General features: G+C 57.7%; 2 protein-coding genes across 2 annotated transcripts; one reads left to right on the top strand and one right to left on the bottom strand.

Moving 5' to 3' along the window:
* Positions 1–272: 272 nt before the first annotated feature.
* Positions 273–2,933, bottom strand: B2M (beta-2-microglobulin). The gene is made up of 4 exons (XM_030955397.1): positions 2,819–2,933; positions 2,381–2,659; positions 1,883–1,918; positions 273–707 (listed from the first exon to the last, which is right to left on the bottom strand). Exons 1-3 carry the CDS (start codon positions 2,886–2,888, stop codon positions 1,905–1,907), a joined length of 363 nt encoding a protein of 120 aa, XP_030811257.1. The 5' UTR covers positions 2,889–2,933; the 3' UTR covers positions 273–707; positions 1,883–1,904.
* A 2,189-nt stretch (positions 2,934–5,122) lies between these two features.
* Positions 5,123–10,590, top strand: PATL2 (PAT1 homolog 2). The gene is given in 22 exon segments (XM_030955474.1): positions 5,123–5,150; positions 5,153–5,211; positions 5,213–5,275; positions 5,708–5,810; positions 5,935–6,230; positions 6,350–6,418; positions 6,527–6,592; positions 6,977–7,144; positions 7,262–7,348; positions 7,548–7,702; positions 7,821–7,898; positions 7,973–8,111; positions 8,227–8,341; positions 8,422–8,522; positions 8,801–8,845; positions 8,996–9,138; positions 9,384–9,543; positions 9,820–9,960; positions 10,038–10,135; positions 10,212–10,282; positions 10,285–10,363; positions 10,551–10,590. Coding segments are annotated over 22 exon segments (2,304 nt in total).
* Positions 10,591–11,010: the final 420 nt, after the last annotated feature.

The following is an 11,010-nucleotide window of genomic DNA, read 5'->3' as shown; positions in this document are numbered from 1 at the left end:
AGTGTAACAGAGCACTGGCCTCAACTTCTCCATCGGCTCCAGCACAGAGAGAACCAGAACTGAAATTCACCAACACACACATCTGCTTCCCCAGGCTCAGCTTTACACCACACACTCCAAGATGCATCTGCCAGAATTCTCCCCATTAGATTGAGCACCATTCCCTGCCATTGCTCCTTCTGTGTCCCACCCTGTGTCCCCAGGGTTCTTCATCCCTTTTTAAAGCTTGTGCCTTCCCTTCAGAGCCACACAGGAGCCTCCAGTCAGGCAGATACCACACCAGCAAAAAAATCTTTAATACTCTTTTACTGATGGAAAAGTGATCTTGCATCTTCTCAGTGGGATAAAAAAAGCACAACTGCCCATCATGCCACCAAGGCTACATATTCACCCACAACCCAGAGGCCATCGGAGCCTGTGAAATCAGCTTGTCAAATGACTCTGAAGAAACATTTTAAGGGCTAGCAGTTTATTAAAGGATAAAAATCCTGTAAAATTTTGAGCAGTGAAAAGTTACCATTATTTTTTAAGCAGTAAAATTTTTAACTCAAAAGCCTGCAGAGCTCCCTTGATGCTGTGGCTAAAGTGATATTTCTAACAAGGCTTATTAGTGAATTTTGGAAAGGAAGTTCATCAGTCTTGTGGCTATGATGAAGAATGGACAGAAGCTTGAGAAGACTCTGACTTGCAAGAAGAATGTCTCAAATCTGCATGGAGAAAGTAGATTGACATCAGTCACTTTAGTGACACCTTCAACTGCAATTATTTTAGGACTAAAAACCAGTTTCCTCAGAGCAGTCTGACTGCAGCATCCCTGCAGAACCACCTTCCAGTGAGATTCAGGTAAAAATCCTGCAGAAAATGCTTTTCTGTCCCCTCCTTGGTGGAGTTCAGAGTTCAACAAGTCAAGAGGATCTTGTTCTCCACCCCAGGGAGGAGTTTGTCCTGCTCTCAACTCTTTCCATGGCAGCTCAGTAAATCCCTGTCCGCAGACCGCAGTGAAGTCACCCACGTCCCCCCTCCAGCCAGACGTGGCATCCCTCACCAGTGTCCCACCAACCCAAACTGTGGTGCTGTGTGAGCACAGCACATCCAGACCCTGCCTTGGGGCCAGGCTCACACCCCCACTGCCCAAAGGTGAGTGACAGACCAGAGGAGTGACTGTATACAACTTTTTATAGCTCTGCAGGAACTGGGCCATTTCATATAAGGGTCCTGTCAAGGCTTGTCCCAGGAACAGTTACTCATTATCCAGCCTCTAACAGGGCACATAATTTAGCTGTTTCAACCAGGGTTACATCAGCTGAGCCATGTATTCAGTTTCTTTTCCCTATCAAGTGTTAAAATGGAATTTCCCCATTGCTACATCCAGATCAGTTACACGCAGATAGTTTGAAGAACTTGGAGCCCTCAGACTGAGACACTGGTGAATAAAGCCCAAAGTGTTTCTGGGTTTTCTGGTTTGTGCCTCATAAATCCCACAGGGTGCTGGTTAACCAGCCTGCCACCTGCCCTGAGGCACAGGGACCTTGGGTACAGTGACTTCCTGCTCCTGCCCTGACAGGAAACAGCACTCGGGGCCTGAGGGAGCTGTGAGGGACCTGCGACAACTCTCTGCGATATCTAGCTGACACAGCAACGACATGCAGGGAAGATTTTCTTCAAAGTTCTCCTTTTTTAGGAGAAAAGGACTCTTGTAGGCACGGGATGGCCAAAACCAGACCAAAATAGTGGGCAGAAAGGGTGTGGGAAGAGGTTTTTTGGTGTGATCTATTTTTTAGGTGTGGCTGCTTCTGTTCCTCAGCTTCTCAAACCCCCCCTCCCTACAGAAATGGGTCCCTGTTTCCCTTACCAGCACAGCACACAGCATGGAATAACTCACCACGGATTATCCCAGACGCAGCTCAGAAGTCTGGTTCTGCAGGAAGGAAGTGCAGAGCGTTAGACCTGGGGGCTAATGTCACTCCCTGTCCCCACTCCCCACAAGGTGCCCCCCAGAAACAGCCCCAGTGTGGCAACCAGAGTTGCCTTCAGCTGTAGCTGAGGCTAGGTCAACACCATCAGCCCTTCTTTATACTCACACAACATAAAGCAAAAATTCACTGCATGACCCATTGCCTTCTAGTTAAATTCACCAAGGCAGAAATCGGGTGACACGGCATCACCAAACCCCTGTGGATTAACACCAGCGCGTGTCCTCCCTGAATCCTTTAAAAGCACGTGTAACAGCCTTTTCAGCTAAAACCAAGTTAGCTTTCTACCTCTAACACAAGACCTTCAAACCCCGCTCCATTACACTTTGCTTCCCAGGAAAAGGAACAGAGACAGCACGGATATAAAGCAAAGAGCTCCAGCAGGCAGGAGGGAAGGCACAGCATACCCCATTTGTAATCCCGTGCCTCCGGCATGGTGGAATGCGCCACCCTACAAGAGAAGGTGTCCTCCGTTGTGGGGGTGAAGGGCGCATAGACCAGGCGCTGGAACTGCCACTTGTCGTTGAAGGACAAGTCCCCGTAGGTGACGCCGGGCATGGGCACCCCGTTCTTCAGGAGTTCGATGTCAATCTTGGGTGGGTGAAAGCCAGTGACAAAGCAGTGGAGAGTGTTCGCCTTTCCCTCCTCGGCATGCGAACGGGCGTACACTTCCACCTTCGGCGCCTCTGGAGAGAGGGGCGAGGGCGCGTGAGAAGCGGGACTGCCGCGGACATCGCCTCGATGCCAACATTCGCCCACCCACCCGGGCACAGTGACCCGGACCCGCCGGGACCCCGCAGCCCCTCACCCCCGTCAGGACCCTTCGCGCCGCCCCAGGCACTCACCAGCGGCCGCCCCCAGGCCGAGCAGCGCCAGGAGCGCAAACACGCCGAGCGCCAGGGCCCTCCGCGCCATCGCCGCTCGTCGCTGCCCCGCCGTTTCGCGGAATGGCCCATCCCTGCCCGCACTCCGCCTTTTATAGCCTCCGGAAGCCACGGCCAATCGTGGCGCGGAGCGGCCTCTACGTCATCAGTTTCCAGGTAGAACGGGAGCTCTGGGGTTGTGCGAGCCAGCGTGGAAGCGCTTTCGCTTTCAGTTCCGCGCTGGGTGGGGGGACAAAGCCGGGCAGGGACCCCCGGGCGTCAGCGGGCAACAGCGACTGGACTTGAGCCCGGGTGGGCAATGGCACCTGCTCGGGACCAGCCCCAGTGTGGCCACATGTGCTGGGCACTGGTGAGGCCACACCCCAAATCCTGGGGTCAGTTCTGCGTCTTTCCCTCCAAGAAGGACATTGAGGGGCTGCAGCGTGTCCAGGGAAAGGAACAGAACTGGAGAAGGGGCTGGAGCACCAGGAGCAGCTGAGAGAGCTGGAAGGGCTCAGCCTGGAGAAAAGGAGGCTCGGAGGACCTTCTTTCTCTACTATTCCCTGACAGAAGGGGGCAGCCAGGTGGGGTTGTGCTCCACCCCCAGGGAACAAAGGAGAGGACAAGAGGAAGCAGCTTCAAGTAGCAGCAGGAAAGGTTTAGACTGGATCTTAGAGAAAAGTTACTCTCTGAATGGGGCTGTCCAGCCTTGCCACAGGCTGCCAGGGCAGTGGTGGAATCCTCATCCCTTCAGGGATTTAAAAACCCTGTGGATGTGGCACTTGGGGACGTGGCTTAGCGGTGGCCTCATCAGTGCTGGAGGAATGCTTTGACTTGATAGTCACAGAGAGCTTTTCCAATCTAAAAGGGGGTAAAAGTCACCTTTTGCAGAAGATTTTGCATCCAGGGCTGGTATTACACCAACAACTTGTGGTGGAGCAAGCCATCCACCTTCCTTTTTTAACTTCTTTCAAAACCTGTGTGGTATGTCTCATTCCAGCAGCTGCAGGGTGGCAAATTGACTGTTGTGGAGCACAGCAGAGACTCCCTGACATAAAACATGAGAATTCTAACACCAAAGAACCAAGTTTTCTGGTGCCTCCTCCAGAAGAACTGTGAGCACCAAAGCCCAGCAAGGCTAGGAATGGCACTGAGTGTCCCAGTAGTGCTGCTTGGAAAATAAAGGGAAGTCAAGTCACTGCTAGTGGGGAGAAAACAGCAGCATGGTCTAAGTACCAAAACACTAAGACCCTTTAGGACTTCTTAATGTATCTCATTAAAACACAAATTAAATTAATAAAGCATGTATGGTGAACCCCCCAAAGGCAGCAGGTAAATCAGGAGAGGCCAAGCAAAGGAAAATCTTGAAAACACTGGTTATCAGTTCCCACTGGCCCAGCTCCTGCTGGGTTTGCTGGCTGCTCAGTGAGCAGTGCCAGCCACGCAGCTGAAAACACTCAATGTTTTCCTCAGTGTGGGATAAACAGATGCAGCTGCGGCCAGAGCCTTATCAGGGATCTCAGGGCTCCAGCAGAAATAATCCCTGAGTGCTCCGTTGGTGGCAGAGTTGTTGTTAGGGTCACCACAGCAGGAGTCACCAGCGCGGTGCAGCTGTCCCAGGGGTGAATCTGGCTCTGCCCACGTGAACGCTCCCCTCGCCTCGGCGATGGCAGGACATGGATCCTTTCCATGGGCCCTTTGGGATGTGAATCCCTGGCAATGGCTCTAACCCACACCACCTGTCGGAATTTCCCAGTAAAGAGGAGCACAACTCTTCCATGTGATGTTTATTAAAAGCCACAGTGATTCGGTTAGAGTAGCCAAACCTTCCACTTTGGGGACATTTCTGCTTTTATTAGCAGAATTATTTGGGAGTGGGTGACATGACCAAGGTGCTCCGGGTATTCAGGGGGATAATTCAGGGGGATAAGGGCAACCCGCTATGCTTTGTGGGATGCAGACATTTATATAGTGTTAGTGTTGACACCTGTGCTCGGTGTTACCTACCAGAACATTCAGAGCACATCCCAGCAGTTTTCCATAACTCCTCAGAGGGATATCAACTCTGAGAACAGCACGGTGGGAGCAGCGAGGAAAGCCAGGCTGGGCTGTCCTGCGCCCCGAGAGCCGCAGCTGCGGCCACCGAACCCCTCCATCGCCACTGCTCCCCCGGCTCCCGGTGCAGCGCAGTGCGCAGGCGCGGGGCGCCGCTGGGGGCCGCCATGCTGTACGGCAGGCTCCCGGTGCAGCGCAGTGCGCAGGCGCGGGACGCCGCTGGGGGCCGCCATGCTGTACGGCAGGCGCATGCCGGGGAGGCGGGGCGGCCCATAAAAGGGGCGGCGGGGGCACTGTGGCCCCGTACGGGGACCCGGGACGGACGGAGGGTGGGTGAGCGGGAGGAGGCAGCACCGCGGGATGGCGGAGGGCGGCGAGCGCGTTGTGAGTGCCTGCCCTGCTCCGCTACCCCCTGCCCGCTGCTGCCTCCCGGCGTCCCGCTCCCTCTGCGGTGCTCGTTCTCCGGGGCTGGCGCTCCCCGGCGCGGTCGGTCTCGGAGCAGACTCTGCCGCGGAGGTGCTGGTGGGATGCTCTCGTAGCGGGTGTTCACTCTGAAGCCGAAAGGTGTCCCAGCCCAGCCGCGCTGGTGCCGTTCCGTGCCGGCGGTCGCTGGTGCCGGCACAGCCGTGGGCTGAGCTGCGGGTCCTGTCCTCGCTGGCACTGCCGCTGGCTCCTGCTTTTCCCCTTTCCATCTGGGAGCCCTGGGGGTTGCCTGGCACCAGCAGCAGAGTGAGGGGGAGGTTGGGTGCCCCCCACTTTAGGAGTATGCTAGGGTTACCTCTCCCTTAGAGAGGAATCTGCTGCTTCCAAATTCAGATTATCGAGGATTTTCTGCTGGTGGAAGATGCACTTCTGCTGGAAGAGATGGCTGAGGAGGATGAGGAGCTCGACCTGTACAACGAGATGACTTTTGGGTTAGGTAAGACCTCAGGGGAGAGTCCTGGTGCTGGAGAGACCTGCCAGCACTGGGGGGGAGCAGGCACCCCGGTGGGCACTGCCAAGGCGTTCACCCGCCCTGCTGTGCGCTGCTTCCCCCCTCTAAGACCGAGACTCCACGGAGGAGGATGTCCCAAAACTCCTGGTGGTACCAGAGATAAGCCCTGAAGTGGCCAAAGCCCTGGTAGAGGCAACTGGAAGAGCAACTGAGCAGCTGGAGGAGCTGGCCGAGGAGGAAGGTGGGATGGAGCCAGAGATGGAGCAGGTTAACTCTCAGTTGGAGGAAGAGGTAGAGGAGCTGGGGACTGAGGAAGAGGAGGAAGATCAGGAGTGCTTTGAGGAGCCCGGTGAACTGGGAGACCCAGCAGTGATGAGAGCTGTGCGGAGCAAACCCACGCTGGAGGTGATGTGTGAGCAGACAGGGGGTCCTGCTGCTCCCCCTCCATCCCCACACCTGTGGGTCCTGCCCCACAGAGGGCACTGGGGCAGGGAGGCAGACCTTTAACTCCCCTTTCCTTGCAGAGCCAGGACTCGGCAGTGCTGGACAGCGGGCTTGGGACTTGCTGGGAAGAGTTTGACAAGGAGGACATGGTAAAAATGTCCCCACCCATGTGGTGATGAGGCAGGGTGGCTCCTGTGGTGTCCCCTGCTCTCTCCTCCTGTTCACTTGGCTCATGCCAGCATCTCCCTGTTTTCCAGCTGGCGACGGATCCCACGGCGTGGGGCTCCTGCCCTGGCAGTGTCCCTCGCCACCTCATGCTGGAGGTGGGTACCTCCAGCCAGGCCTCCAGGGAGTGGCTGAGGGCTCCCCAGTACTCTGGAACAAGGGTCTCACAGGGAATTTGGGACACCTGGGGCATCTCCAAATGGCTCTGGAGGTGGACAGATATGTCTTGGGTGCCACGGCTGTGAGTGCCCCCTCAAAGCAGAGCCTGGGTTTGAAGGCAAAGTTGTTGAGATTGGGGGGGACTGGGACCCCCATGCTGGGTGTTCCCATGGGTCTTCAGCTGCTGCACACTATGAGGATGGGAGCCCAGCTGGTCTTGGTTGAGCAGTGACCAAAGGTTTTAGTGAGCTAGCTATTGCTGAGGGAGCTAAACTGTTCCCAGCTGTGCCCTGTTCCCACCTGCTGCTGCCTCCTCCCCACAGGATAAAGCCATCGTCCAGGTCCTGGAGAGACCTCCACCATCTACCAACATGGCTCTCGACTTCCTTGGCTCTCCTGTGCAGAGGGGCTATGGGGGCCCCTCCCAGCTCAAGTGCCCTGACTTAAGATTGATGTCCCCCAAGCCTTTCCCCCAGTGCTTTCTCCAGCAGGTAACAGGTTTGGGGGTGCTCTTGCATCCCTTCTTTCTCTGCCTCCCCCTCCTGGGAGGTGCAGCCTCGAGGACAGGCTTGTCTGAGTGACACCTCCTGTCTCCTGCTCTGCACCAGGCACCCCTGGTATCTCCTCGCTCGCCGTGCTCTCCTCAGCCCTTCCCGCCCGCTTGCAGACCCCCTGCACTCTTCAGTCCCAGCCAGGTAAGGTGGTGGGCTCTGAGCCACTGCCACGGCCCCACCGAGGTGGCCCTGGAGTGGCAGGGGATGGGGACAGTGGCAGTGTCTGTGGGTAGCACTTTGCCAGAGGGATGGGAGCCAGAAGCCAGCACAGAGCTGGCTGAGCCCTCTGGGGTGCTCAGAGGGGAAGGCTCAGCCCCTTTATCCCCTCTCTCCCTCTCAGACAGCAGGGTTTGCGCCCCCGAGCCCTTTCCAGCCTGGCTCCCCCACCGTGGGCAGCCCACCACAGCCCCTGGGTGTGCACTTCAGGCCCGTGGCCTCTTCTTTGGACCCTGCTGTCTTCTTCAGCCCCTCAGCCACGGGCCAGCTGAACTTCAGGTAGCAGGAGTGCGACGTTGGGGTGGGACTGGAGGGGTCCTACAAAGCAGCTGGGGGTCACCTCACTCTGGAGGTGTCCCAAAACCCCCCCTTGACCCCTGTCTGGTGTCCCCTGCAGCACACCCAGCCACATGACCCAGCTGCACCCCCAGCACCAGCGCATCCTGATGCAGCAGCAGGGCAGGCAGGTGCAGAGGTATGGGGGTCTTCAGGGTGCAGGGCAGGGGGGCTCTGGTGGGCACAGTGGGCTGAGTTCTTCTCCTGTGCCAGTGTCTCCCCCAAGAAGCTGTGGTCTCGGAAGGTGGACCCTTATGCTGGGCTGATGACTTCCAAGGAGAAGGACTGGGTTGTCAAGGTGGAGATGATGCAGCTGCAGAGTGAGAATATAGATGATGACTACTACTACCAGGTGAGCTCCTGCTTGGCAGCACCTGCGGCTTGTTCCCCTCAGGGTGGGGCTTTGGGAGCTGGAGAAACCCTTCAGGACTGGTGGAGGGGACTCCTGGCTTCTCCTGTTGTTACAGACCTACTACCACCGGCTGGAGCGCAAACAGGCGGAGGAGGAGCTCCTGGGCAGGCGCAACAAGCCCCCCAAGCTGGTCACGCCGTTCATCCAAAAAGTGGAGACCTATGATTCTGGTGAGGGGCTGGGGCAGGTGTTGGGGGGCTGGGTGAGCTGTTCTGGGATGTGGTGTCACCGTGTTCCTGCTGTTCCACAGTGGTGCGCATCGCGGGCTCGCTGGGCCAGGTCACCGTGTCCACCTGCTACAGCCCTCGCCGGGCCATCGATGCTGTGCACCACGCCCTCGTGGAGGAGGAGGCAGGTGAAGGGAAGCTGGGCTGGTTGGGGCCTGAATTGCCAGGAATGCTGCTTTAGGAGTTGCCCAGCAGCACATTTGGAGGAGGTACCACCTCAGCACTAGCATTTTGTGCCTGGCCAAGGGGTGGGATTGGGCTCTGGCCATGTCTTCCCCATGGGACTGCTCTGTATCCTGAAGTCACCTCTGATCCCCAGGGAGCAGCTGGCCCAATGCTGGGCTAGTGGCAGTGTCTGGGGATGGCTGTAACCTTTGTGCCTTCCTTTCTACCCTCCCAAAGGCTGCAGGGACCCACCGGCTGCGGGCGCTGCACAGGATCGAGAAGGTGAGCGAGTGGTGATTTGAGGAAGGCCAGCATGGTTTTCTGTTTTCATCCAGGGATTTCTCTAAGGGGATGTCTACCTAGGCAGGGTCCTGGACAGCCAGTTGGTAGAAGATGTCCAAACTTCCTCCTTACCCTGTGTCATTTCTCCAGCTCTTCCTGCAGCTGCTGGAAGTAGAGGAGGTGCAACAGAAAATGTCCCTGGGGGAGCAACAGCCCCAGAAACAGGAGCAGAAGAGCCAAAAAGTGGAGAGTATCTACCAAGCCTTGAAAATCAGGGCTTGCAGCAGTGAAGAGTGAGTCTGTGCTGTGGGAAAGGGGAGCAGGCAGCATGTCCTGGTCCTCGTGGATCTGAGATGGTCACTGATGAGCAGGTCTGGGTCACAGGAGGATTGGGTCCTTCCTTCCATCCTGTCACTGCAGCCTGTGCTGACCCTGCCTGTGAACCTTGTCCTCCAGTGGAGCTGATGCTGCTCCTTTTGGATGGACAGAGATGCTCCAGGTCCCTTGGGCTTTGTGCCAATGGAACCTTTGTTCCCAGGGAGGCAGAAGATGAGTTCCTGCAACTGCTGTGTGTGCGGAAGGGCAAGAAGCTCATGGCCCGGCTGCTGCCCCACCTGATTGGAGAGCAGAGGGAGAAGATCCTGCTGGCAATCACCTACCACCTGCCCTTCCTCATGAAGAAGGACATGCTGGATGAGGCAAGCACCTCCAGCCCAGGGCAGGGATGACCTGGGCTGTCTCCTTCCTCCTCTGTTCTTGCTGGGGGTGGCACCCTGGGCAATGAGGGGGGCCTGCCTTGTGGGGTTAGCATGAAACAGGAGCCCCTTCCCATCCATGGGGAGGAGAAGGTCTCCAGGAGTCAGCCACCAGCAGTCCTGGTGGCAGTGACCCTCCCCTCCAAGTGCTGGGATGGGGGTGTGGCTGTGACAGGTCAAAGGATCTCAGATTCCTGCTCTCCCCTCTGCCCTGCCCAGTCTCTCCCCCTGCTCTACAGCCCATTGAATGAGGTGGTGGGTGAGATGACCTTCAGCAAACTCATCGAGGTCCTGCAGGAGCTCACCCGGCCTCTGCCTGAGTCTTCGGAGCTCCCCCTCACCATGGCCTTGAAGAACCAGGTACTTGGCCCTGAGCCTGGCTGTGTCCCTGGGGTGCCACTGCTGCTGGCTGTGACACTCCTGGTGCTCTCCTGCAGTTTGGCATCTCCTTGCTCTACTCCCTGCTGAGCCATGGAGAGAGGCTGCTGTCCTCACACACGCCGCTGAAGCCGTGCAGAGGGGACTTCGAGGCCTGGTGAGGGCCGGGGTGAGCTGGGGGAGGGTCTGTCACTGCTCCCTGGGGTGCTCACCCCCTGTGCTGGTGTCCCCAGGACGGACACGGTGTACCTGATGTCCCAGGAGCTGTCACGCCTGCCCACAGCCTCGCTGGCCGAGCCTCTCTTTTGCCCAGCAACCTTGTCCTGCTCTTCTGCCGCTACCTGGACAAGCAGACAGTTTACCACCTGGCAGCCAAGATGGCTGAGTGAGTACTGCTGGAATGGCCCTGCTGGGGATCCCCCAGGAGCAGACAGCACTGGGGCTCACTGCTTCCATCCCCCCTCGGAATTATCTCCAGGTGTCTGCTGGGCTGAGCTGATCCTGCTGCCTTTGCTGCTGTTTCTTTGGGGCAGATCAGCACCCTGACACTCCAATCCCATCCTTTCCTGCAGGTGCTCCCCGCTGCCCACCGAGGCCGACATGCTCTGCTGAGCCCCGGGGGCGGGGGTGGGGTCTGCAGCCGGGAATGGGCAGGGCCCGAGGCCGCGGCTTTGGGAGCCGACACTGACCCTGGTGCAGGGCACTCTGGGTGACACGGGCAGCGGCAGGGCTGGCAGCGATGCGATGCCACCCTGTTCGGTGCCCCGGAGCACGGGGGTGGGTGGTGTAACTTATTTTGGCCTCCCCCCTGGCAGTGGTGGGTGCTGGGTCATGGCAGGGGCTGAGGCAGGGCACAGGGGCGCTGGGAGCACCTGGTGGGGGGGATTTTGTCTATGGCACATTCTGTACAGTGCTTGAAATAAAATAAAAAGGTGATGAACGAGCTCCTCTGGCTCCTGGGGCAGCTGATGTTGGATGGACGGTGGTCCCATGGGCGTTGCTGGGCAGGGAGACCCCTGGCCTGGGACAGGG

The sequence above is a fragment of the Camarhynchus parvulus genome, chromosome 10 (assembly GCF_901933205.1).
Source record: "Camarhynchus parvulus chromosome 10, STF_HiC, whole genome shotgun sequence".
Classification (NCBI taxonomy): Eukaryota; Metazoa; Chordata; class Aves; order Passeriformes; family Thraupidae; genus Camarhynchus; species Camarhynchus parvulus.
Note: the sequence above shows the minus strand (reverse complement) of the source record. Positions and strands in the feature narration are given on the sequence as shown.

Excerpts from the sequence above, each read along its gene's own strand:
- B2M (XM_030955397.1), bottom strand. The coding sequence starts at position 2,888 with ATGGCGCGGAGGGCCCTGGCGCTCGGCGTGTTTGCGCTCCTGGCGCTG. Across the intron at positions 2,660-2,818 it reads CGGCCTGGGGGCGGCCGCTG|AGGCGCCGAAGGTGGAAGTG; the intron begins GTGAGTGCCTGG and ends CCCTCTCTCCAG.